The following is a 27338-nucleotide window of genomic DNA, read 5'->3' as shown; positions in this document are numbered from 1 at the left end:
GGGGGAGCGCGCCTGCGCGGAGCGGCGCGGCGCGGGGGGGGGCTGGGGCCGGGGCCGGCCGCGCAGAATGCGGCGGAGGTGGTGAGGCCCCCGCGGGGAGGGGGCGGGAGGAGGGAGAGTCACTTATAAATGGCGCCCAAGCAGGACCCCAAGCCCAAATTCCAGGAGGGTGAGTGCGGGCTGGGGGGGGACTGGGCCGGGTGTGGGGGGGGCCGGGGGTGGCGGCGTGGGGCAGGGGGCCTGAGGCGGGGAGGCGAGGCCTGAGGGGAGGTGGGGGGCAGAGGCCTGGTCGGGAGCGGGCGGTGGGGCTGAGGGGGGGAGGCCAGGCCCTGGCGGGGGCTTCCCGGTTCCGCATCTCTCAGCGCTCGCCGGGAAGCGCCTGGCTTTAAACCCGTTCGTTTCCCTGACTTTGCGGCGGTGGGTGGGCCGAAAAGAAACAAAGGAGACGGTTTGATGGGGGGGGACGACGACATGAAATCCCGCTGCCGTTTCTTTCTGCAGAGTGGCAGCGCGGTGCGCTGGGGCTGCGAGGAGGCAGAGGTCCCTGCGGCGGGGACATCTGCAGCGCAAGGGGGCCGGGGTGGCCGTGGGGGGGACTCCTGGCGGGTCAACAGCTGTCCCTCCTCCATCGGGGCTGCGGTGGGCCAGCCCTTGGTGGAGGCAGCCGCTGCCCTCGGGCAGGTCTCTGCTCTATAATAAAGCAGAGCCTAATTAATTACAGGGTGCCATCCTACAGTGGTCGTGGCTCTGAGGCAAGCTTTCGGTAAGGCCTTCAGCTCGACCAGGTTCCAGTGTTGGTGACCCCTCAGCATAGGGGTTATTTGGATTTTAGCTTTCGCTGCTCAGCCCTAACAGTGTGAGAATATGTGGAAAACATGAATTCCTGTTGTCTTTGTCTCTCTTCCTGTTCCTCATCTTTCCTACCCACAAGGCGTGGGGCTTTCCTATCCCCTGTTATTCTAAATATGCTTCATTTTCTTGCAGGCATGGACATTCATTGGCATTAAAGCCGTTGAAGTCTCCTAAATCTGTCAGGATTTTTATTTTCTTGGGTTTGAAACGTGGTTATTATTTACTCTTTCTTGAAAAGGAGCTCAGCTAGGGAGCCTCATGCAGGAGGAGTCATGGGGCAGTATTTGGGCTGGTGGTTGTGGTGGAACCCGTATTTACAACAAAGCACCAGATTATTTTTTTAGGTGAATAAGTGTTAGTATGATGCTTTTTCTGAGACTTATTTTGCATACATTTTGATTTTTAGATAATGGTTGTGATTGATACAGGTTAATGAAAATGCTAGACAATGGTAAATGAAAACTTCATCCTTTCCTCTCTACCAGACCCTCACATTGGGTTCTGAGCAAGACTTTCAACACAACTGGGATTTATCTTTAAAAGTGCGGTTTGCAGAAGAATTGCTGGAAGCTGGCCATTCTGGGTAGCTTAAACAGCACTGTAATTGTATGTGCTCCATGGCTGCCTATGTCAGAGCGTGTTCAATCGTGCATCGGCATTCCATGCCATGCGTTAATACCAGTGGTATTATTAACCTGCAGAAATAATCAAGATTTTAATGTGTGATTCACATTGTAATTATTAATATGAAATCAAGTGGACTGCAGAAACTAAAACAAGTAAATTCCAGCCTGAAATTATGTTCACAGCTGTAGGAATATGAGCAACCTAAATTTAGTACAGAAGTTAAAATTTTTAGGCTTTTTTCCACAAATGTAAATGTGTTTGTGTTCTCAACTGTAACATTAAAAGGAAGAAAAGTGCTGTGAATAAAGCTTCCTGCAGGCCTAAACCTTAAATGCTTTATTGCAGACCTTTCCAGCAGACAAATGAAAATTATTTTAATTATAGATTTTCAAGCTAAATGTACATCAAAGAATGGTAGGTAGACTTAGAGGTTACCCATACTGGCATTTTTCACAAAGCAAAGGGTGAGGAGCAGACTGAATTCATTGCAAAAACCTGTAAGAGCTAGGAAATCCTAAATGTCAAGTTAGAAGTATGAGTACCCCATAAAATGAAGGGGCTGATGTTTTTATGGAGGCATGAGAAATGAGACCAGCGTTTGGATAACCGTGAGTTAAGGGTTGTAGGTACTTCAGGTGTGCTGCATCTTGGCACTGACTTTTTTTTTTTTTTTGAAAGCAAATATAAAATATGTGAAGGGCCTCAGATGTGAAGTTCAACTTTTGAGTAGCTTGTGGCAGTCTTTTTGTCTGCTGATGAGACTTCTGTGTTTTCTGGTGTGTTCTGAAGATGCTAGTAAGCCTCCCGCTCTGGTGTGGATGGGAAGACTTTGTTGGTAGTTGTATCGGGTCCTTGGTCCACAGACTGAGAACCTCTTATTTCTATACGTACTCTGCATGTGAAATGCTCGAAGGAGTAGGCGGTTGAATTGTGACTTCCATGAGCTTTTCCTTACGTGAAGCTTTTTGACAACGCCACGAAGCCAGAAGACGTGCCCGTTCCCAGCCTCACTGATGTTTGAGCAGTACGCGCTGGGCAGCGTGGCAGCCATTTGCATGCAACAGAAATGCTGCTTGTAGGCTGGCATTTAGGGGTGCTAACAGAGCATGTTCTGATATTTTCTACTCGCTATTTCGGCTAAAGAGCTGTTCTCCTACAAATGCTGTCTTTGGGATAAGGAATAGGTGCGGGTGTTTCGCTGCAGCGGTGGCAATGTGTAGGGGAGGATGGGCTGTAGATTCAGAAGAGAGGCTTTGTGTGTGTCTGCAGTCAGCTGGGAAGGAGCAAGAGCCCATTAGGTTATCATCAAAACAGAAAAACCCTGTCTGCAAAACCGAGATTCATGTTATGTTTCTTAAACATAAAAAAAATAGTTCTTGGTAACTCTGGACATCTTGCCTAGAAAGCCCTTGCATAATAATTGAAATAGAGGTGTGTTTTCCAGTAGCACTTCTAAGGACTATGATGCATGAGGATAATAATGTCAATTCTAATGTTAGACTTGATTATAAAGACACTTTTTTTTTTTTTTAATAAAAGTACTGAATGTATCAAAATGGGCACTTCTGTGAGAACCTTTCTAAACCTTTTTCTTTCTCGGTATGTAGAAGAATTCTACCAGTTGAAATACATTTCTGACATAGTTTTGTGTTCTTAGACTTTACTGCGAATACTTGTTCCAGTTTGATGGAGAGCATGGGATCCTACCGATTGGATAATAATGACATCTTAAAAGATGCGCAGTTCTTTCCGGTCAGCATAGGAACGAAGTAGTACATTTATAGTTGCATCTTGTTCAGTCGGAGTCTGGATGTGTTAGATGAAATGTGAGAAGAGGCCATTGCTGTATCTGCTTGTCTCCCAGTCTTGGTGGTGAAATGGTGTGTCTGAATCCTCCCTCATCTGCTTCAGGCAAAATCAGGTGATTCGTCATCAGCCACCTGATAAACGTGTAACTGCACTGACCCTGCCAGAACTGTGTTTTGGGAATGAGTGCGAGAGCTGCTCCCTCACAAAAAAAAAACCAAACCCTGCGATACGGGGACATTTAATTTCTGTTTGCAGAGAGCATGCCTGTTCAGAGCACATCTGGTTAAAAGTTTCATCAGCGTCTTGTCATGTGTCTGTAGGCTAAAGAGGCAAATAAAGCCGGAATTGTACAGGATTCAAGAAAGTCAAAGTCAGTGGTATGATGTGCCACTGACTGTATTTATCACTTGAATATGCAGAAAGCTGTTTTGAAGAGCAGTAAAATTTACAGTGGAGGGTATTTTTAAACCTATAGCCCCTGAACTGGTTTGTCCCCACCCTAGTCATTCCTGAGCTGCTCGCAAGGAAGAAGGAATCCAGAGCTGTGCAACTGGCCTGTTTCTGTGTGCCGCCTTCCCAGCCCAGTCTGGGACTGAATAAGTACCTGCACATGGGTGCTGCACAGCACGCACGCGCTGCCTGGGACAGATCTCTTCTGTCCCGTATGTCCTGGAAACAGTGGCAAGAACTGGATGTGTGCTACACCCTGGAGTGCATTATGCAGCTTGTCTCTGAAAATGGGAGGTACTGCAGCTTTCAAGAAGGAAACATCTGTACTCAGATATCCTGTGTTAAGTACGTTCAAATTCCCACAAGGTAACCGCACAATTAGACCTTGCCGTTGAGGGGGAAAAAAAATAGACTGAAGAACAATCTCTTCCTACTTAAAAGCCACAAGGTGAACATTTTTTCTTGCTGCTGCACAAACCTGGCGTTTTTCTGCCCCGCAAGTCGGATGGGGGAAACAATGTCAGGGTCTCTCTCTTCCGGACTTCATTGAACTAGGAATAGCAGGTGGTGTGCTTCCTGCAGGAAAAGGAGCACTAACAACACTTGCTTTCATTTCTGTCAGAAGCTTAACATGCAGAGGTGACATCTCTTACGAGAGCTAATTTCCTGCTCTGAATCAAAATGCAATGTCATGGAGACTAAAGAATCCCTTACAGTAATAGGGTTTTACCTACTTACTGCTTGAGTACTTAGGCTGAAGTAGTCCATTTCTATCGAGTCAGTGTGTTTTGGTGTCTGCATCTGAAATTCAAGGCTTTGAAGGAGTTCTCTGTGCCAGCCTTTCAACAGGATATAAGGTACCTATAACTTGAATTGGCAGGGGCTAGAGGTATGGGCAGGAATGAAAGTTTTGGTGCCAATTGTTTGCTGAAGTAACCAGCCATTCTGCAAAACTCGGGGCAGCCCTGGACGTGGTTTGCATGCAGCTGTCCTTGTGTGAGCGCCCTTCAGGGAGGTCCTCAGGAATCTTTGCTTCGTGGCCTAAATAATCAGAGCTATGATCCTCTTTTGTATGAGAGTGAATTTGCTTCTCAAACACCAGCCTGCTTCTTAAATTTGATTCTGCCTTTGAACTTCTTTCTAGGTTGGAGACTGGATTCATTCTGTGTTTTACTGGATGACATATATTTCACAGAAATGGCACATCGATGGTTTTTTAAGATGTTTATCTGCAATTTTCTTTCAGGTGAACGAGTGCTTTGTTTTCATGGACCTCTCCTTTATGAAGCAAAGGTATGTGTGGTTGCTTATTGCTGCAAACGGTTCTGACTGTTACCCAAGAAAATAAGGAATTGTATTAGTTTACCTGCTGTGCCTCACTAGATAGGGTTAACTAAAATGAAGGAAAATCTGATAATGTATGAAATTAGTTTTAAATCCTGGAGCTCTACATTATAGAAAAATTTCAGAAAACCTGGTGGTACTATGCAGCTATTCTGGTAAACTACTAAAGGCCGGGTGGCTTTATGTGTTGAACATCTGGTACACCTGTGTTCCCAGAACCCTGGAGAGCATTTGTGCCCGTAGGACTTGGTGCTGGGGCTAATGCATGAGCTAGTAAGTTTAGCTGCAGTTTGAGCTTCCTCAGAGGTGTAGGTGGCTGAGTACAATCAGTGGTCTTCAAATGGGAAAACACCGCAGAAGATAATGCGGGATTAAAGTGACAAAGGAATTGGCATTCTCAGTTCTGGCTTTTTAACTGCAGAAACCACGCATTGCAAATTTGTGACTTGTAGGAGTATCCCTCCTGCTTCAGGCAGGCCTCTGCTGAACACTTTCCACCAAGTGCTTTTCTTCCGGGGCCTTAAGCAGGTGTCACTGCTACGCCATCTGTTTTACTGAAGGTATAGCTCCTAATCTGACTGCCTTTTTCCACTGAAATTGAAAAAAAGGGCTTTTGTAGCTCTATGGATTAGAAGACTTGCAGAAATTCCTAGGACACCTTAAACTGAGATTTAAATCCTTTAGGTTCTGGTGTCAGTAAATGTTAACTGATGGGATGACTTCTGAGAGGCAGTAGTAGAGAGGCAGTTAGAAATACTTGACATCTCTTTCCATGCTAATAGGAAATAGTCATTCTAAGGTTAAAATAACATCCAGAGCATTGACAGGGGACGTGCTTGTCTAAAAAATTTTCACTTTAGTGATTCTACTCTGTTCTCTCCCTTGCTCTAGAACTGGAGGACAAGTTCGTTGTGAATGTATGCTCAGAGTGTTGTCTTCTGCCAGTGCCTGCCCAGGTGCTAGTACAGAGAGGAGAGTAATCAAGGCTTCTGCTTTTGGGGAGACAAACTTTTGTTAGCAGCAATCTTAACTCTTCAGTCACTTAAACAGCCCAGAGCTGCTACAATGGTGTGCTTCTCCGTGCTGTGCTGTGCTCCTCTTCTCCTTTATGCAAAGGTGGAATGAGGGTTGCAGGAACTGGCTCTGCCAGCTTGGTGCTAGAAGGGATTTCCCAGGTGGCAAGATAGCTTTTGGCTGGCTACTTATGTTGAGAGTCTGGATACTTACGGGCTCCTGAAATGGTGGAAGGAACTGGGTTTAATTTTACAAAGGTACTTTGTAGGCAGTGATGAATAATAACCTTAGCTTTCTTCCTGTTCCTTTGATCTATTTTTCTTCTGGATTCTCAATACATAAGTTATTTTGTTCCTGATGGCCATATCCTTGACTTCCCATAGGGAGATGATCAGAGAAGCACTTGTTTGTGTTAGAGTAGTATGAAAAATTATGGCAAACAGTAGCTGTTTGTACACCTCTGTACAATGCCCAGGTAAATGAGATTCACTTAAGACACTTCTCCAGCAGGAAGGAGAATGTTTTGGTATAGAAATATATTTGAATCTTTTTTTAATTCATGCTCAGTTCTCATATTCTTCAAAACAAGTAGACAGTTCTTAAGCACACAGGCTGTATTTGGCTGGCTTTAACTTCAGGACTGTCAAAATGAGCCACTGGTGCAGTAATATATCAAACAGGATTCAGATATCCTTACTCCTAGTTGCAAGTCTAGGTGAGACTGAGTTTAAGTTCTATATGTGGCATTTTAGAGATTAGTACTGAAATACGATGTTCCTCTCTGACCGCTTTAACTGCAGAGGTTACGCCACATTGAGGTCACCACGATGGTCTTAAGAAAATGTTGTACAGCAGAAGAGACTGCCCTCACATACTTAGAGGTGACTCAGTTAGCATGGCAAAAAAATAGCAATTAGGACTTGTAAGTAATTTTTTACTTCAATGGAAAAAAATCCTTAAAAAGGGACTAAAAGCTAGAGCCAAAGAGAGCTTCTTCATGTGAGCAACATCCTTGTTATCTCGCTGTTAAAGTGGTACAGTGGCATCTGTATCTCAGCATCTGCAGAACAAGACTTGCTAACTTCCTGGATGAAATGCCGAAGTTGGTGGATTTAATTTGTTATCGCCAAGAAGTTCAGGGACATATGGTGGGCACGTAATTAAACTAGCTAGGCTTATGTAGTTTCTGTTCTGGGCTGGTTTGCTGTTTGCTTTTTTTTCCAGGAAGAGGCATGTATCTGTCTGTGCTTTTTCTTCTTTTATATGGATGCGGTAGCCTGAGCTCTTGCGTGCCAGGCCGCAGGGGTAGGAGGAAGTTGTGTTGCTGTCAGGTAGCGTGCACAGCTGTTCGAGCTCACCTGAACATACTCCTCTGAGCTGAGGCAGGGTCTTGCAGGCTGGGAGTAGGGCTCTGCTAAGCTGTAAGTTAGAAAACTTTGTGAGGGATGCTTTGGAATCGGAGTGATGCTGTGGAGTGGTTGGAGCAACCTTGCTATGTGTGTGTTCCCTCTTTTAACGGTCTCACCTTAATGTCAGTATGTGAGGAAGTTACTGTATTCATAGGCCAGTCTTTTGATGGAAATAACTGTTTTTATTTACCTCATATATACATTCTTAACCTAGAGAAAGCCCTTACTGCAACTCTTTCTACTGAATATAATGCTGTCTCTGTGGCTGTAGAGATCCATATTATTTATTTTACTTTTGAAGACTCCTCTACTTCAGCCAGCCTACCTGTCTGTGAGGTAGGGGCCTGCATGTGAACAAGCTCTCTAGTGAATGGCTTTTGGCTAACCTGGGGGTAGCGAAGGGACTGCTTGTTTACTCCTCTGGTCATCCTCAGGGGTTTCTGATCCTTCTCGAGAACGAAGGCGTCCCTTTGGATGGCTGAGCAGAGTCGCTTGTTTGCCTAGCCCTTCCAAATCCATAAATAGGCAGTGACTTGTGTTAGAGAACTGACTTTCTGCTGTGAAATAGCTGCCAGTATTTCGGTCGCTTGCATGGAAATCTCTGCATGCTTAAACTCTGAAAGCTAAAAAAGCAAAACTCACTCAGATGTCGTTGTTCTCAGTGGTACTGACTGAACTTTCTTCTCTGTTCCAGTGTGTAAAGGTTGCCATAAAGGACAAGCAAGTGAAATACTTTATCCATTACAGTGGTTGGAATAAAAAGTAAGTATTGCATAAAATGAAAGCAGTATTTAATTTTCCTTTATGGGAAAATGCTAGCTTTGACGGTTTGAATGTGAGCTTGATGGACTAGCACTACCATGGCCGTGTGGTTAGGAGATTGTTTCTGAAATTGACCTAAATGATTTTTATACATAAGCCAATGATTTATAGTAACACAAAGAAAACATTGCCTAACTATTTCCTTCAGAGCTCTGGTTGTATAGACAAACTAGCTTAGGGTGTCAGTAGACTAACGGGAATGCTTTACAGCATTCTGCTTGTTCAGGTTTGAAAATAGTTACTGTAATTTCTCCCTGGCAGAAATAACTATTACAAAAAACTTCCTTATTATGTGTTGGTAGGAGAGGCAACCTGTACTGAGGTGGAACAAAACTCTGCTCAAATACACGGTGTACTTTACTTTTATTCCACTTTTGGCAGCAAAGTTTGGTAGCAAAGACTTGGAGAAGCATGCCTTAGTGAAGTCTGCATTCAGAATAGGAAAGGGTGTCTGGTTTAGTCGTTCACAGGAGCACGTTCAGTCATTTAGCCTGTATTTCAGTTCTTGCCTCTCGTGCTAAGGTAAAGTTAGAGATGCTTTTCCCTTCTGCCAACATGGTAGGATTCTAGGTGAGAGACTTCTGAGGAATACAAGTGCCTCTATGAAATAAATGTTCAGCTCATTAAAGGTGAATACTTTCATGTGATTATTGCATTTATGTACTTGTCTCTTTCATTCATTTGAATTTTGTTCTGCCACTAGGATTTGAATTTAGGAGAAGTGGAGTTTTTTTTAGTGATTAAAAGCTTCAGCTCTTCAGACTGCAGAAGTCTTTCAGAGAGCACTTTTTCCTGTTTTGTTTGGTTTTGTTTCATTTCAGTGCTACAGACTCTCAAGTGAAGACTCTTAGTCACTAGTGTCTTGATCTCACTGATGTGACTGAAAGCTGAACTTCATGTTTTAATATGTAACTTTTTAAAATGCATCCGCACACCTTTCCTGCTAAGTGGACAGATAAACGTTTTATTGTAAACACCAACAGTTATGGGGAGTGTAATTGGTTCTTATGGTGACTGCTGTATATTAATGAGGCAGCATAAATTTCATACTTCCTCTCCTTGTTTATCTCTGATGAAGGGTGCCGTAAGTGATGTCGTGACTCCTGCTTTTCTTGCTTGCGCTGTTTGAGGGTTTTTTGCCTTCAAGCTTCCCATTAACTACATTAAAAGTGGCATTGCTGCAAGATTTAGACAACTGGGGCAATATGACTCCTTAATTTTGGTTTCTATAATTATGGTCCTTTGCTACTTGTTAATTGCTTGAGTTCTTAATATTTTTTTTTTTGCAAATATCAACAGTTAGGATACCAAAAAAGCTTCTTCATCCTACAGTATAATGCGCTGTACAGTTATATAGCACTTCTTTTGAAGGTCTCTTGCAGCTGTACAGCCAGGATAAAGATAAGTGGCTTAAATATCTGACCAAAGCACTATCCTAAAAACATAGTCTTTGAATATGTGTGTACAGCTGGACACGTGTTTCTCTAACTTCTGGGTGCTGAGCTTGCCTTGTCTTAACACTCTTGAAGACCTTGTACTCCTTTAGTAGTATTGGTTTTGCCACCGTCATGTTCCAAGACTGGCAGCTATTGCCATGAAGTGAAAATGACACAGAACTCTATATTTGCAGAGCTTTAACTTGCGTACTTTAGAATAACTTGGCCACTTTTAATGTGTTTTATTTGAAATTAATTGTCACATTGCTCAGATTATCCACTCTTTGTCAAAGCGGAATTCTTGCTCGTAATGGCAATTTCCCCAACATCTGTTCTCTTAAATCGTTCGCTTCAGATTCTTCAAATATTCATACCATCTTGGTTTCCTTCACAGACAGAAATCAGAGCTCTTCTTCTTACAGTAAGATCTTATTGCTGAATTTGTTAACCTATAAAATGTTGGAATAGATAAAGGAAGCTTGCTTCATAATATGGCTACAGGTGTCCCATAACTTAGTAAGTGTAGAATATTTTTTTTTTTCTCCTGAGATGATGCTTTTAAATTAAAGACAGTCCCCTCCCTCCTAAGTTGCCCATCCTTCAAGTTTGGGAAACTCTTTGGAAATGACTGAGGGTTACACTTCCCTAGAAAAATCATTACAGCTTCAGTCAGTGGGGAATGTGTTTGGTAATTTACACTTTCAGTTGTGCCAGTCCATGACTTGACACAAAAGCAGAGTTCAGTCTCAAATTCTGTCAAGCTTTTAATTGACTATTGCGTGTAGAGTGCAATTATGTAATGGTTTTGAATGATCATTTGATTTTTTTCTTTCAGCTGGGATGAATGGGTTCCAGAAAGCAGAGTGCTCAAATACGTGGATACCAATTTGCAGAAACAAAAAGAGCTTCAAAAGGCCAATCAGTAAGTATTTTTGTTAGAAGTTCTTGTCAGTAAATAACTTTTTCACAGAGCTTCAATCCAACAAGTACATATCAAGAGAAGTTAGTGAGCTTAAAAAAAGAGGTGTTCATATGCTCATTTATTCTTGAGATGCGTTGGCTTACAGAGGTGCTCTGATTTTTGTCCTCTAGCAGTTTAGAAAGAGAAGGCTGCTACTTGGTTTTAAAATGGTAAGTATTGTATGAAGAAGCCTAAATTTTAATGCTGAGTTGAATTTGTTCTTGCTCATGACGCATACTGATTTGCAAAGCCATTTAATAGACATTCTCTAGATGTTTTACATAACCTGTTACCCTTTGAGAGAAAACAAGCTTCTTTTTCCATTAAAGTCTTACTTACGAATTGCCTTTTTTTAAAGGGAACAATATGCAGAGGGGAAGATGAGAGGTGCTGCTCCAGGCAAGAAGACTTCTGGTCTGCAGCAGAAAAATGTTGAAGTGTAAGAAGCTTTTTATTTAAAAAAAACCAAACCCTCACAACACAACAAACAAAACAACCTACCCCCAAAACCCCACCCAAAAAACTTCCCAAACTTTTGCTTGTCAGTTTTACTACTATTGATCTTTAAATAGTATCTTTTAGAATGGTTCTGCAAGCTAAACTACGTTACTTCTGATACAACCCATACAGAAGTTGTCTCACTTTTGTGATATCAAAAAAGCCTTTGTTGAAGTATTTTATTAAAACTGCCTTCTTAGATCGTGCAGTGTTTAATACTGAATCGAGGTACTGAGTAGACACTAACACTCTGTACGTTTTTTGCACTCTATTCCTCTTAAGTTAGTGAACTGACACTCAAAAAGTGGTGAGTCCTCTTAAGACTCGTTTATCTCCGTGAAATCGGTTTCTATATAGAATTTTACAGTTCTTCCAAGCTGTGCAAGCACTCTTGAATAAAATCCTTAAAATGCCTTGCCTTCTTTCTGTACAATTGTTAAAACGGTATTTAAAGAGCCTTTGTTTTGCTGTTTTTGACAAAACTAAACCCATATGGTATTAAAAATGGTTTTGCATCTTAAGAGACCAGAAGCAAGCTCAGATGTCTATTAGAAAAAATAATTTCAGGATGTAACTGTCAGACTTCTTTCATTCCATCCTTTTTGTTTTTCAGAACAGGCTTGTATGGTGTTATGTTTAGATTCTCATACAATCAGTACAGCTCTACTGCTTTGCTCATGTGCCATGAAACTCTTCCGTTTGGGGTAGCGCTTCACTTAACTATGAGGATGGTCATTACTAATGGGATGTTTTGAACTCCTGACTTCATTTATGATTCTAGTCTTCACGAGGCAGCTGCTGAAATGACATCAATTCCTAAGAAGAGCATTTGGCAGCAGCCTCAGATCTCATGTCTCATTTATGGGCAACCTTCTTATGAAAGATGTATCATTGATTTGAGAAGTGCAGTGGTAGTGGCTATAGTTGGGTTTTTTCTTTAGATCCTGAATACAGATTTCACTGTAGAATTGGTCAAAGCCTAGCCAAGGCTGTAAATTGTCTCTTGCTCTCTGGGAGTCTGATGGATCTGGCCATAATGCTACGTGCATGCTCCCTTGTGGTCTGTTGTGGTAGATTCTGAGGTACTTTAACACCAGGGCGTTGGTGTGCTCTGTCAGCTCAGGATGGACCTCTGACAGGGACCTAGTCACCTGTTTGTCTTCATTTGGGGGTGAAAAAAAACCCAAACCAAATGTCTGTTTAGACAGTGTGTAATGTTTGTCATTAAAATCTAATTAAAGTAGATCTAAATTATGACCGTTACTAATTTGGCTGCTTAAGGGGTTGTTGCACCTGAGTTGTCTTGCATTTTAGTCAGTGGGAGTAAAATCAATTTCATGTGTAACTTTGACACAGGTAGTGATGACTCAATTGTAAATGTCTATAATTTGCATTATAGAGAACATCCCAATAGTAACTTCAGGATTAGGTTCCCCATACTGTCAGCTTTAGTCATCTTGGTAGTTCAGGCTGATTGCAGCGGGATGAGTTGTTCTCTCTGGTTGGTAACATACTGCTAAATGTTAACCTGGGCTTGAAATCAAAGTTGGCTTAAGTCTCTCAACCACGCCTAATAATGTGCCATCCAAGGGAGACCCACACAGCAAAATGACTTCATCTTAAGCCTCTGTGTAACTCCAAAGCTTGAAAGCATGTTACCAGGTCTGTCTTTACTCTCTGTTTGAAACCAGTTGGGGAAAGGGAGTGGCTTTGCTCTTTGCTGTCATGACTATCCTAAGCATGGGTGGTTGTTTCCAGCGTAGCAAAACAGACAGTAACCTAATTCTCTGAAACTTCTGTTTCATGTTGGTTGGAAAAAATTAATTCCTTGATGGTGGCTTTTCAGAATTGCAAAGGGGAAGAAGGAAAACTATTGTCATTGGAACAGCAGTCTTGCATTGTGAAAGTTATTTATAACAGGGTCCCATATGCTTGTTGCACTGATCTTGCTCCTAGTCTCTAGCCATTACCAGCATCCAATGCATCCTTCTAAATTATACCTGCGTTTCTTTCAACAAAGTCTCCCTATTTTTCTTCCCTATTTGGATGTTGAGGGAGAGGAGATACTTTGGCTTACCCTAGCAGTGGTGCAGGGTTGTGATACTGATTGACCAAACTGCTGCCTCTCAGACCCTGCTTACAGCTAAAGGCAAGATGGCTTCTGAAAAATCTCAAAATACAGTTGCAAAGTAAAACTTCTGGATTGTTCCCTTGTAAATATAAGGTCACTGCAGATAACATACAGTACTGCTGGTGGGGAGGGGGAGAAACTGATCACGCAACTGTTCTAAAAGGGTAACACTGTCAACCTATTTGGGCCTCAAAATTTACCTTTTGTAGCATTCTTGGAGGACTGAACAAAGGGAAAGGTAACACATACTTTGAAACTTATTCTTCAGATAGCCAAACAATACTGGGCAGGAAATAACAATCTAAGCAGAACTTATCCTCCAGGAATGTTCAGTAAGACTATAACAAGCTGCTAAAAAGGTAAATTTTTGAATCTTAAATAGATTCTCTTTAAGGCTAAACACTAGGTCTGACATTCTTTCCTTAACTCAACCCCCATTGTGCCTAGATTTTTCAGACGAGATGGAGCGCATACTGTTTGCTGTTTGGAGACCCCTACAATATCGACGCGGTGAGTTAAGGATGGATTGTCAAACCAGGATTTTCATCCTGAAATCCAAATCTCCTTGCTTTCATAGATTTCTTTTAGAGACTCTTAAAGTCCTCAGTTGTAATGATGTACGCTTTGGTAGCACTTCAGTTAACCACTGATAAGTACTGCAGTATATCGTTTGGTGGTGGTTTTTTTTTTAAGCCAGTACGGACCATCAGTTTTTAGTTTCTCTGAAATGTCTACCTTTTCAGTTGGGGTAGGGTACAGTATGAGTAGTCAAATGCATTCAGTGTGTCCACTGTTTAAAAAGAAGTGAGAGGACAACTGACTTCAGGTTTTTGAAGGTGGCTAGTTCTAGAAGGTTACAGTTGGTCTGCATGCTTACCGGAGTTCTGCTTCTATGGAAATCGGTAACAACCTGCCCTCCCTTCTGTAAGGCTTGGGAGCGAGGCAGCTACGATAGACGGTGTTAAAAATGTGAGATTTGAACCTGCTTCTTAATATGCTGTATTTTTATTGTTGGCTCAAGTCTATTCAGAATAACTGTTACTGTAAACTGCGAGTGGTTCAAAAAGCTTTTGAGACTATTTGTAAGCAATATTTGATCAAATAGAAGTATGCTTGAAATGCAGGTTGTATACATTTACTTTTAAAATAATTATTCATCTTGTGATAACTAGAAGCTACCATAGTAAAAAAAAAAAAAAAAAAAAAAATTGTATGGTTATAGCAGGTTTCCAAAAATGAAATACAAGGCTACAGATACTGGCTTCCCCAGACAGTTTTATATGTAGCTCTGCTGAATTCCAGCTTCTGAGTTTATGCTACCCTTCATGGGCCTGATTAACTTGAAAAAAACAGTAAACAATCAGAGTTAACAGGTGCTTGGAAAGTAAGAAGGGTAACTGAGAGTGTTCTGGAGGGAAGATATGGCACTGAATAACAAACTTGAGAATAGGATCTGTTTTTAAATGATCTATATCCAAGCAGTCTCATCAGAGATGCTCTCAAAACGGTATCTCAACATGTGAGTTACTGGTTTTTTTTCTTCTAATAGAAATCTTAATCAGAACATATTACTCAAAAGCATATGCTCCTGCTGCATGTCTCTTGTGGCATCCTCTGCTATCTTTGGCACAGCTAGTAGCTCTCGCAAGCTACTTCAAGTCCCGTAAATGTCAAGCCGCACGTGAACGCTGCCTACGTGCCAGTTGTCTAGGGTTGTAACAATGCTGGAATGGCTAGCCGGACACTTTCCTAACCTCAGTGCTGTCTGATGGTCACCAGTCATATGTACTTAGGGATAATCAAGTCTAGAAAAAAATATGCTTTTTGCTTCTAGTGGTCTGTAATTAAGGGACTTTAGAGCTGTAGGCTGCATGCATATGATGGGTTTGATAACCCGTTGTAGGACTGCCTTATATTTATGTAATAGCTTCTGAACCATTTGGACTTCGGCATCCCCATCATCTTATGGCAGCGTGTTCTCGTTTTAATTGAGTACTGTGAAGAGGGGAGGAAAGAGGATGACTCCTGGCTTTTTAATGTCTGCTGCTTTGGTTTTTTGGTCTCTTTCATCTATCTTGAGGAAAGATTGATTAGTTCTTTGAGCTTCACCTTTTATTGCTAGTGATACCTCTACCACATTTCTCCTCTTATTCCTGCCCAGTTGTCGGCTTGAGAAAGCCCTCGTCTGCCTGGTTACTCCCAGTATAGAAGCTGTTGCGCACTACCAACTATTCTTTGTTCTCTTTACCTCTTCTAGTTTTATTGTGCACCTTCTAAAGTCAGGTTGCACAGGAGACGTGTATATAATCCTGACTTCATTTTTTTCCCTTTGCTAATAATGTTCGATGGTTTCACTGAATCTTCACAGGAATGCTGCTTCTCACAGCTAAGTTAGGGACCAAGCTGCTTAAGCCATTTCATACGTTCTTCCAACATGCTTATTTTCACACTTGAATCTTCATTTACTCTTTTGTTACTAGTCACCTTGTATCAGGAGAGACTTTATGATTTTTTACAGCTTAGTTACAATGGTTGTTTTAGCAGTAAACTGGCACCTAATATCCTTTTTCTGGCACTTACAGATGTCTTTAACTCAAATGCCTGAGACCAAGTGGTAGCTACCTTCATTCTCTACTGCTCATTTCTTAACTAACTATTGTAGGGAGGTTCTAACAGGCCTCTAAGTCCCTTTAAAAGGCACATGGATTTTTTGGAAAGTAAAAGACTCGTTATCGTCCACAACACTTTTTACCTACCTCAGAGCATTAACACCAACTCTTTTGTGCCAAGATTGCTGGCTTCTTGAGGTGGTACCCAAGGTTCTGTGACAGATACTTGGTTATCTTTCTTCTGGTGAATGCCTGTAGAAAGATGAAGTGCTGTCTTTCAGTATGTCTTCTTCTGTGGCACCCCCTTTAGTCTCACCATTTGATCACGAATGTAGTCCTGTTTGGAATACTGAGATTGAAAGTGCAGTGTTGTGCTGTATTTTCCTTCAGAGTCTGTCACGTTTGATATATAGCATTTCATTCTTGTGAGCTGTTCCTGTAAGCTGTAATACTGTTTGTTTGCTGTTGGTTATCTTGTTTCTACACAATTTCAGATAGTTATGTCAGTAATTAATTTATTTTTGACTTTCTAATTCAGTGTCATGTTTTGATCCCTAATACTTGAATATTCTTGTTATAGCTGTGTGTTCTGGTTCTGCTAAAATGAAACCCTGCAGTGAGGGCTGGGTTAGCTTCCTACCAGAACTGCTGGCTGACCCGGCTTCTTTGAGGAGGTAATGTCTGACTTAAAGGGTGCATCCTTTAAGTTTGAACTGTGGGATCTTTAGTACCTTGCACCACTGTTCAGGTTTTCTTAAAACTCTTTCCACAGAAGCTTCCTTGAAACTTCTCTGCTGCTTTCTAGTTTTGTCAGTTTTCAGTGAAGGCCAGTCAATAGAGAAATATGTGAATGAAAAATAGCAGCTGGGCTGTACTTGCTGTATGAAAAGAAGTCTGCGAAAGCTTTTATACTGCTTCTGTACAGCAGTGTAGGGCTTGCTGTTCGTAATGCAGTTGTGAAGTGGCACAAAAGGATGTGTTTTAACCTATCTGAGATAGATGTCATCTTTTTGTGTCACCTCAGGACCTGCATTCCATATGTCCTTGCAGAAAGGCGTTATCTGCCATCATGAGGAACACGCATGGTGTTCTTCAGCTGTGTGTCTCAAAAGGAGTCTGCTTGGTCTGATTAATGGAATCTAGTTATCTAAGATGTGCCGCTCATCTTGGGCTACAACTTCTATCAGTAGGGCTCTCTGTAGCCTCTCTGATAGAGACGCTGCGTCTTTCTCCTGGATACGGAGTGCACTGCGCGCTGCAGGTCCTCTGCACAAGAGCAGCACTTCACCTTGCACAGCTGCCTTCACCTCGTGAATGCAGAGTAGTATTCCAGACCGTCTGCTGTACAGGCTGTCAAAAATCTGCCAATTGCTAATGTTCTGTCTCTAACCTTAGCTCTTTCTGTTTGTTCCCGAACTCGGATCTGTCTTTTAGACTTTGCAAACAGATGGCTGCTTTGACTTGAAGCAGAGGCATATGACTTGAAATATAAGGAATCAGGAAATAGAAGGAATGAGGTGGGAGAGCAAAAGCAACTGCCTAGAATGGTTTATGCTAGACTTTGTGCTTCAGTGACATAGATGTGCTTACTGTCTTCATTGCAGTAGTTAAGCACTGTATATTGCCTGTCTGGTCCAGTTTTTTAAGACTCTGCTTCTAGATTAATGCTTAACATTATTTTGATCTTGTGATTTTAATTCTGGAAAGAACTCCTTGTTCCTCCTTGTTTACTCTAGGTTTGGAAGAAAAGACTTTCTCTTCAATACACAAATCCATTATCAGTGACTTAACTTGGCAATTTTTCCCTCTTCCTGGAGAGAGATGATCTTTGTTCTGCCCACAGTTTAAGTCTAATGCTTGTTTGTGACTTGAAGCTTAAAAAAAGCTTTACTCTTCCTGCCTTCAGACCTTCCTAGAAACTCTGCCTACTTCCTGACCCAGAAAAACCCAGTTCAAAGCCTGTGACAAGAATCACTTGAGGTAGTGGTGAATTTCCAAGGAAATAATCTCATACTGGTAAAGACTTTTATCCACACAATCTGCAATTTTTTGAGAGGTTTAACTGGAGTCCTATAAATAGGGAGCAAATTGAAACACAGCTAGTAGTACTCAAAATTTTCTGAAAATGGTTAGTAAATATACAAAGTTCAGAAAACAAAAATACCTGTTAGGACAGTTTAATTTTGTCATTGGTACACTTGACCTGTCTGAATATTTACATGTCATGTGCATTGTATTTCAGGTGTGTTTGAAATTTTTAGAAGTACAGTTCTTAAACTTGAATAAAAATAAGGGCTAAGGATAGAGACTTTAGAGAAGTGTGAAGTGTGTAAATTAGGAACAGTAAGTGTCGAAAGAAGCCTTTGGAAGAAGATAAATAGAAGGGACAATGCTATTTAGTACTGTTCCAAATGTTTCTAATAAGTGGCAAGTGTAATTGTGATCTCACTTAAAAGTTGATGATGGAATTGTAGGCAGTTCATGCAGCTTCATGCATTTAGTTCTGATAGTGATGTTTAAACTTCCCTCTACTTCTGTAGTGGTAAAATGGTGTGGGGTTATTTTTTTCGTTACTTTATTGGAAGTCAGTTCAGTTCACTGAGACTTATCTGATAATTCCCAGCACTTCTGTTTCCTGTCCCATGTTCTGTCTCTGTGATCCCTGAAATACAGAAATAAAACACAAATCTAGTGTAGTTTTCCAAGGGCACTTGGAAAGTATAAAACATCTGGAGATGTTACTTGCTTAAGTGTCAGTCAGTACCATTTTTAAATACTCGTGTTCTTGGCATGCCTTCTGGGGTTTTGTAGGTTTAAGTTTAGTGATTTCCCCCCCCCCCCCCCCCCCCCCCCCCAAAATGGTGAATTGCAACCTGTTATATGAAAAATCCTGTAGTATCATAACTGTGATGCTAAGTCCTATCTGACATTTCTTTCATGTGCCTCTATCTAAATACTCCATAGGCTACTGAGTATTCCCTCATCGCTCTGAACTAGTGGACGGGTTTTCTGCCTTTCTACTTTCAGTTCTTTAAGTACTGCTGTCTTTATATTTGCAATAATCTGTGTTCTTCTTGCAGGAAAACAAAAAAGAACAAACAGAAAAGTAAGTATGTCTTTATTTTGTATATAAGTGGATATCCTTAGTGAAGGATTCTTAGCTGGAATAAGACCTTAAATCCACCTCAACTAAGTTTACATACTATCACGTTGTGTTGTTCCTCTTGGACTTCAGATGTCCCTTCCCCTTCGGTCAGGAGGAATTCATACTTTTCTGGTTTGTACACAAACTACTTATTTCGGTCTGTTGAGAACCTGACCTCTTGAAAATTAAAAGCAAAGTGACATTGCCATAGAGCTGTTGAAATAATTTCATAAGTCAAACTTAGTTTTCTTACTGAGATGTGACATATCTGCAAAGCTGAGCTGCTGGTTCCAAAAATTCTTCTGAAGAATGTTACAGATACTGACTTATTGGTTTGGTTTTAATGCAGAAACTGCCATCTTCAGATAAGTGTAAATATAGCAGTTTAAAGTGTCACAAAGATGTGGAACTTCCACAATACAAGTGATACTTAAAACAAAAACAAAAAAACAAGTGAAAAGGGGGCCTGAGAGAAATCTTGAGTCTTACTTTCCTTATAAATTTTTTTTTTACTGATATTTCTTACTGACATGCCAGACTTCTTAAGCAGCATAATGTCTCTCTTTTTCTGTACAGCTCCAGGAATTGGAGAAGGGAGCAGTACCAGTGAGACTCCTCAGCCTCCGAGGAAGAAGAGGGCTCGAGTAGATCCAACGGTTGAAAGTGTATGTATTTATGATTCTCTCACGGGATTTTTTTGATAGAAAACAGGAAGGTTGCTTTGCTCAGAAATACAGACAGCAATACTTTCTCCTGCAGTATGGCAGCGTGAAATGTTACAACTTGCAAAACTAAGGTTCCCAAGTGGCCTTGAAAAAAACAGCTATTTCCTTGTTCCCTGTGGAGCCTACAGAAATTACCGTAGTAATTCCTCAGTTCAGTGGTGTATTTCAGTTGTGAAAACAGGGAATACGGGTGACTCTTGGACAGCTACGTGAAAGTAATTGGTCTGGCTTCACTCTTTTTTTTTTTTTTTTTTAGGAAGAAACATTTATGAACAGAGTTGAAGTAAAGGTGAAAATCCCTGAAGAGCTGAAACCATGGCTGGTAGATGACTGGGACTTGATCACCAGGCAGAAGCAGGTAATTTGTCAAAAGAGCAATCTGGCCATGTATAGGCAAGGACACAAAAACTAGGATTTCATATCCTTTTCAAGTGCAGCGTAGTGAAGTCTCTTGTGGAGTTTGACAGCAGCCTGATGGCTTACTTGACAGTTCTCGTTCTGGTTGGATTTTAACCAAAGGTCACCTGAGAGTAGGACCATGGCTCAGCAGAGTTGCATGTAAAATTGTAGAATAGACTTGGTCTAATCAAGTGTAAGCTGGGAAGGCAAATAATTTAAAGAACTTATTTAAGCTTTAAGTGTGGTGTTAACTCTGTGCGAGCTTGACCGGCTGGTATGTTTTGAACAGTTTACTTAGTTGGTAGAGAACTGGTCTGTAGGACCATCATGTGATGCCTGCTTTAGCTTCTTCCTGCCTTGTTTATGTGTTGCACACTGTCGAGTTCTGCAAGTATCTTAAGCTGTTCTACAGCTCTGACAGAAAGCTGTTGCTTAGGATAGCGATTCTTAACTTCTGCCAGGCTGGATCCATATAAAGCTTCCTGATACAGTAAATTAACCTTTGCTTTCCATTTTAAAAGTATAAAACACTTTAACTTGTTAATGAATCATGAGTTGTTTCTTGTATGAAACCACTACTGAAATTGGCGAGAAGAAAACAATAGTGTTGAAAGCTGTTTGTTATTGTTTGATAGGCTGCAATTGCATGCTCTGACTTAGACAGTACCTCGGCACAGCAGTCTGTTCTTGCAATCCCAGACACGTAAAAGTCTTGTTCAAGTCCTGCATGGATAAGGCTGACTTCTCTCGGTGAATACGAATCTTAAACTTGCATCAGCAGTAAAGGTGCTTAAGCGCTGCTATCTGTACACTGACCCTGATTCTGGAGAACTAGGTTGGGTTTTTTTTTTTCCCCAAATGTCTTCAGACTATAGCGCGTTTGTGAAAGGAAGTAGGTAAGTGAATGGTGTCCCATGCCTCAAAAAAACCCCAAGGACGTGAATTCACTGTACTACTGAGCCTTGCCTTATACAGGTGAACTAGTGTCTGGGTACAGATGACCTGTGTATGGTATTAAAGGTGGAAGTTAATCCTTGGTGAATCATGGCTGGGAATATTTGTCGTCAATTCTGCAAGCTCTGATGTGGCTCTAATATTCTTCAAACCGTGCAGGCAGTGAAACTTCAGGGCAGGTGCTTGCCAGGCTTATTTGCTTCGCAGCAATACTAGTGCCAGGTGGTGAACCGCGGGTGCAAGAAGAGCAGAGAGAAGAATAGGCAAAATGGTCACTGTTGCTTTTGTAACAGCTGGTCTGTAGGGGAGTGTGTGTGCTTTGCTGCGTGACTTTAGCAGTTCATCATCAGGTTGCTGTCGAGCAGCACAAATGTTAAATGGAAACATGCATATAGTTGCTGTTACAGTTTGGGTTTTCTGGTATGCACAACTATAACATCTTAACCTGCTAATTTTATTCTGGAAATGTTATGTATGTTGATTTAAATTTAGCATGCAGATATAAATGTTTGCATAAATTAGGTAACTTGTATTTCTTCGATTTTTGCTTCTTGTGTAGCTCTTCTATCTTCCTGCCAAGAAGAATGTTGACTCCATTTTAGAGGATTATGCAAACTACAAAAAGTCACGAGGAAATACTGATAACAAGTAAGTAGTGGTCATATCAAACCTTAAATACTTCTTTTGCTGTTGTTGTTGGGCTTGTATTTCATGGAAAATTTAGTAAGGTGGTTAAACACATCCCAGCCTTATGTCCAGCTTCATGTTCCAAGACCAACGTGACCGGGGAGTTCAGAAATCTTTGAAGGGGTAATTCAAGAATGCAGTTCTGCTTTCTGGATGTTATTTCTGCTTCCCCCACTTTCCTTAAGCCTTTTCTTAATGGAAGCTGATACAAACCAAGTGAATAGTTCTCCGCCTCTTCATTCTAGCTCAAGCTTCCTATGTTGGGTGAATAAATTCAGTGGCACTTGCTGTGTACGGGCTGAACAAACTTCTCAAACAAGCCACCTAGCTGATGAGCAAAGTGTTACTGTATGGGTGGACTCTCATGGAGGTAGAGGGGTGGGGGGACCGGGAGGTAGATGATGACTTTTAAAAGAATCAGATGGGCAAAACTAATTACTTTGAGGTGATAACTTTGAAGATTCTTATTTGTAATTACCCCAGCAGTCCAGCCCTGACAACAAACAAGGTGTGTTTTACTCTTGAACGAAGCTTTCCTGTTTAAAAGGGAGAGGAACTAGAAATGTGAAGTTATTTTCTTCCATTCAAGAGGAAGCATATTATTGACTTGTCAGGGTGTTTCAGCATTCTTTTATGTAATTGTCCTAATGTCTGTTCTAAACTTGTTTGCAGGGTGGAGTGAGGGTTATACGTCTCAGCTGTGCAGTGTCACTGCTAATTCCTATACAGTTTTCTCCAATTAGTTGTGAAGTTGGAGGCCTGCAGGAATATGGCATTGAGAGCCCTGGTTAGAAAGGGTCAGTTGCCTGAAATACTGTGTGGCTGTCCCTTTCCGTTAGCAGCAGTTCAGTCTGATTACTTGTAGTATTGTACTCTTAAACTGGTGTGAGTTGGGATTAGCTTTTGGTTGAAAACAGAAGAGCTGTTACGTGTCCTTATGCTTACGTTGCTTTGAGAGGGCAGCTCTAAGAGGTAGTTTCTTTATGTGAGTAGATGACTAAAAGCAGGGCTTTTCTTGGTTTGCCTACATTCTTACTGAGTTCAGGACAGTCCATTTTTAAAGGAAGTCTTGAAATGCAGTGCTCCCTGTGGCTGTACATTCGAAGGTCTCCAGACAAATTGCCTTGAAAAATCGTAAAGATCTTTTACAAGCCTTCAGATTTTGGTGGACTTGCCGAGACTCATCTCGTGTCCATCCAGTCACTAGAACAAGACTTGCAGTGTCTTCTCTGTTTACCAGGGAGTATGCAGTCAATGAGGTCGTGGCTGGAATTAAAGAATACTTCAATGTCATGCTGGGAACTCAACTACTCTACAAGTTTGAGAGGCCCCAATATGCTGAAATTCTAGCAGATCACCCAGATGCTCCAATGTCTCAAGTCTATGGTGCCCCACACCTGCTGAGGTTGTTTGGTGAGTATGACATCTAGAGATTGAAGAGCGGTTTAGAAGTATTCAAATGCTTCCTTTTCCTGTCTTGAGTCTCAGTGGGTGTGAACCGCAGAAATTTGACAGGCAGCTGTGGAACATGTGGTTTCATTCTTCCCTTACTCCACGTACCTAAAAATCTCAGAGCCATTCAGGGATTTGGAATGGAAATGGATTTTGAACAGTCTAGTTATTTTAGGTGAGCTTGTATATATTGGAATAGATTCCTGGGCTGCTGTAAGGTTTTAGACTGTTCTTAAATACTTGAAGTTGTTGTTCATTATAATTAACAAGTGCTACCTCTTTTGAAACAGTACGGATTGGAGCTATGCTGGCTTACACTCCTCTTGATGAGAAGAGTCTGGCTTTGCTGTTAAACTATTTGCATGACTTCTTAAAGTAAGTACTTTTTAAGTCTTTCAAGCAAGCAAGAAAGAGTTAAGTAAGCACAGGCCATTGTAATGTGAACAATTGTTAATCAACGTATATATAAATAAAATGTTGGGCCTGCGTGCGGCATCTTCACTGAAGGTTGCAGTGAAGCTTTCTCGAACTCTGCTGTACGGTAACACGAGCAAGACTGGTTTTAACTTCTCTCCAGTTATACTGAGGTTATTGCTAGTTACAGGAGTGTTTACGTATCTATTAGTCTGCACTTTTGAACTGTCCAAGTCTGCTACTTGTTTCAAAATAAACGCTTCAATGTTTATTTGTACTTGTTATAAAAAACAGGTGACAATTACAGCAAACTATTAAAGTAGACAACAGTTACTCAACAACAATTGTTGCTGAGTAATCAGGAACTATGGGGTCACTTGCTGCTTAGTTCATCTGTAAATATTTCCTGATTGTGAGATTGTAAAGTGGAATTAAAGTTCAGCTCGGTGTCGTACCTGTGTTCCCCCATATGTATGTACGAGCGTCACTTCAGCAGCTTCTCTGTGTCTGGACCGCGCTGGAGGAGCTTGGTATTGTGGTGATTCAGTGCACAGATAGATTCAGTGCACACACGTGTGGGGCCAGGTGTGCGCTATGAAACGCTGCGGGCTCACGGCATTGGCACAGCTCTGCGTTTGCTGGACTGGCAGACTTTCTTGGTCAAATTTACTAAAGCTGTAAACTTCCATTTGTGATTATGTCGCGGAGAGGAGAAATGTTCTGTGTGTTTTCACATAAGGCTTCGGTGGCCTGCCAATAGTGTTTGGAAATACGGATTTGTAAATAGCTAGGGTAACGAAGTATTGAGCTGTTCTGCCAGCAAATACCAGCTTTTCCCTTTGTGCGGTTGGATAAGCTATTGGAAGCTGAAAGAAAACCCTCCGCAAATCCAAGACAGCTCTGCAGCAGAGCTAGAAATGGCTCAGCCTGATTTCCAGGGCAAACTTGTCTGGGATAGTCCTGGTGTCTTCAGTTGATCGTAGTCTTTTGGGTAAGTCTGAAGAAAACGCAAGTGCTAAAGAGCTTTCGGCTGTAAAGACAGAAATGTGAAGCCCGTGCCTTGCCCGGAAATCCCCGAATCAATTCCATGCGCAGTAATGGCATATAATGCCTGTCTTCTGCCCCTGCGCTCAGTTGGCCCTTGCTCGTTTTGCTCCGGCCATCATTCGTTCAGCCTTTTAGGTTCCGTATTTGTGCAGACAGAACCTCGTGGTGTCCTGCTGCTTGTCTCCGCCCCTCTGCGTGCGATCAGCAGTAAATCGGTTCTTGGTACAGCTGCTGACTGAACCTCAAATGTGAACTGCTTCATACTGTTAATCTTAACCTGCCTGTGCTCGCCTGGAGCCAGAGTTCTTGCCAACTTGTTTGGAATTGGTTGTTTGGTTTTTTTTTTTTTTTTTTTAATGAGCTGTCAAATCTTCAATTGCTTTACACAGCTGACTTTTTAGTAGATACATGTTGGTTTTCTCCTCTCGAAATCATGTATTACAGCCTCGGCAAACACCGAACAGTTCACTCGGGTGATGCTAAACAATGGAGACTTTGGGCAAGAAGGTAATTTAATCTTTTTATTATTTTTCCGTAGGTATTTAGCAAAGAATTCCTCTGCATTGTTTAGTGCCAGTGACTATGAAGTAGCCCCTCCTGAGTATCATCGGAAAGCAGTATAATACTGTGCCGCTTTGCGGTGCAGTGAGAATTGGGTCCTTGTAACGCTGTCTACTTCTGCATCTTGTTCTTCACCTTTCTATTGCACATGTCTCTATTGCACAAATTATGTAAACATAAAGTGAATAAAATTGTGTGTTTAAAGTGGAACTGGCATTTGCAAGTTCTGAAGACTTCTTGTCCCGAAATGGAAGCTTGGAGTTTAACGGGAACTCTTTGGTGTTTCTGGCTTGCTACTGTCGTTTGCATCAGTGGAATGTAAAAAGAATGCGTTATGCTGTTTCATTGTATGAACTCGTCAGTGCTCGTGGGTCCGTTTTGACGTTAAGATTTGCTTCGCTAATCCGCTTTATTGCGTAGTAATGACAAAGGCAGGCGCTCAGACCCCGGAGGGTTGTGCTCACCTGGTGTCAGTGCTATTGATTAGTCTGACTCTCAAACGCGTTTACTTTTTCTTGGTGTTGGAAGTGAAATGTTTGGTCCATAAATGTATGCTTTTACCTAGATAGTTCAAGGACTGTGACTTTTTTTATATTCTAACAATAGGAAAATGCATTATCATATCGTAGTGTCTTGGAAATGTTGGTCTTTCACAGAGCTGTTTTACAAATCTTCAAATAAACTTTTTTTAATTTCAAATGTTGTTTCTAATGTTTGTATTTGCGTCAGTTGCTCCTGTATGACAGTGTCGTGTCAAGTATGATCTAAGTGTAGCATAAGTTCTGCGATGTCAATTCGGAGATGCTCTGTTTCTCTTTAATTCTAAGCCCGTGCATCCCGTTCCGGTGGGTGAAGTGGATCCTTTTTCTCCAGGATCGTTACGTAGTCAGTAAGTAGTGATAGTGCAGTTTCACTCCATTTGTTGCGGAATTCTTTAAAGGCTTTTTCTTAAAAGCTAGAACCCCGAGAGCCCGCTTTGCCTGGCTTCTGTCAGTCCCTCTCCTGTTCTGATTCGATCTTCTATGCGTAGCAGCATCTGAAGCGGTGAGCCGGAGGGGAGCGAGGTGTGCCGTGAGCGGCACCGCTCGGGCTGCTGGCTCTGGTGTGCTGCTGGAAGCTGTGACAATCCCCCGCGCTCCAGATTCTTGTCTCAGTCCCGTTGCAAAAAGAGCTGTGGCGAAAGCTGAAATAGGTGGTAAAGAAATGGTTGTCAGAGAACGTGACCTGATGCTGACAGAAGGGGGGTCTGACGCTGCCAGGTGCCTCGTGTGTATTATTTTCACGGGCAGATTTGTGTTGTACTTGGCTTTGGCCTCTCGGTATCAGGCATGGAAAGCGTATCTCTCTTCTGGATGTTGCAAGTTCCCTGCAAGCTTACGCACGTTTTCTGGGAAGGTGGCTAATGGAGTTAACTCAGCCGCACAACGCGTGGCTTACACCACGGTGTCAGTCCATCCTGTCTCGCTTTTGTTTCTTTTTCCTTCATTCCCGTGCGTTTCCCAAGGCAGCATCTCCGTGCTCAGGCATCATGAAATTAGGAACTCGCTATTCCAGCCCTCACTAAATGCTGTCTGGGAGCCATCTCCTGTAAGTCTTTTGTCTACGTCTCCTTCCGCCTTTAGGCGTATTGAGAAACTCTTCTGTAACGGCTCATTTAGGTTAATCTTATAGTAATTTCTTTCTGTTTGTAAACTGCGTGCCTACACGCTTCATTGGGTGGATGCTGATTCCCCAGCCCGCTCAGAGGGGCGGTCGGCGAGACCCAACTCTGCGCATCAGCTTTGTTTTGGGGGGCGAATGCCGCCTTACCCTGATCCTGTGTCCGTGGGACGGGATCCAGAGTTCCCCTGGAAGCGGCTTCGTTGGTGGCTAGCAAAGCCCGCAGCTCCATCTCCCGTGCATTCGGCACCCCTTTTGCCAGCGGAGTGAAGCTGTTTGGGGCGGGTATGGGAGGAAAAATGAGGGTTTTGGTCACATCTATTGCAAGCATTG

At 41.9% G+C, this 27338-nt stretch overlaps 1 protein-coding gene across 5 annotated transcripts; it reads left to right on the top strand.

Moving 5' to 3' along the window:
• Positions 1 to 31: 31 nt before the first annotated feature.
• Positions 32 to 26038, top strand: MORF4L1 (mortality factor 4 like 1). 5 transcript variants are annotated; one of them, XM_063345826.1, is made up of 14 exons: positions 32 to 169; positions 4985 to 5031; positions 8200 to 8267; positions 10158 to 10184; positions 10599 to 10685; positions 11083 to 11163; positions 13801 to 13863; positions 19043 to 19068; positions 19684 to 19772; positions 20089 to 20190; positions 21745 to 21833; positions 23113 to 23285; positions 23615 to 23699; positions 25324 to 26038. In XM_063345826.1, exons 1-14 carry the CDS (start codon positions 130 to 132, stop codon positions 25406 to 25408), a joined length of 1062 nt encoding a protein of 353 aa, XP_063201896.1. In that variant the 5' UTR covers positions 32 to 129; the 3' UTR covers positions 25409 to 26038. The 5 variants fall into 5 exon arrangements, with proteins under 5 accessions (XP_063201896.1, XP_063201898.1, XP_063201897.1 ...); XM_063345828.1 differs by lacking the exon at positions 13801 to 13863; XM_063345827.1 differs by lacking the exon at positions 10158 to 10184 and having other exon boundaries at positions 25324 to 26037.
• The last annotated feature ends 1300 nt before the right edge of the window (positions 26039 to 27338 follow it).

This window comes from Chroicocephalus ridibundus, chromosome 9 (genome assembly GCF_963924245.1).
Source record: "Chroicocephalus ridibundus chromosome 9, bChrRid1.1, whole genome shotgun sequence".
NCBI lineage: Eukaryota > Metazoa > Chordata > Aves > Charadriiformes > Laridae > Chroicocephalus > Chroicocephalus ridibundus.
Note: the sequence above shows the minus strand (reverse complement) of the source record. Positions and strands in the feature narration are given on the sequence as shown.

Coding starts and splice junctions, on each gene's coding strand:
- MORF4L1 (XM_063345826.1), top strand. CDS start 130: ATGGCGCCCAAGCAGGACCCCAAGCCCAAATTCCAGGAGG. Junction 10,185..10,598: donor TCAGAGCTCTTCTTCTTACA/GTAAGATCTTAT, acceptor TTTTTCTTTCAG/CTGGGATGAATGGGTTCCAG. Junction 13,864..19,042: donor ACCCCTACAATATCGACGCG/GTGAGTTAAGGA, acceptor TTCTTCTTGCAG/GAAAACAAAAAAGAACAAAC.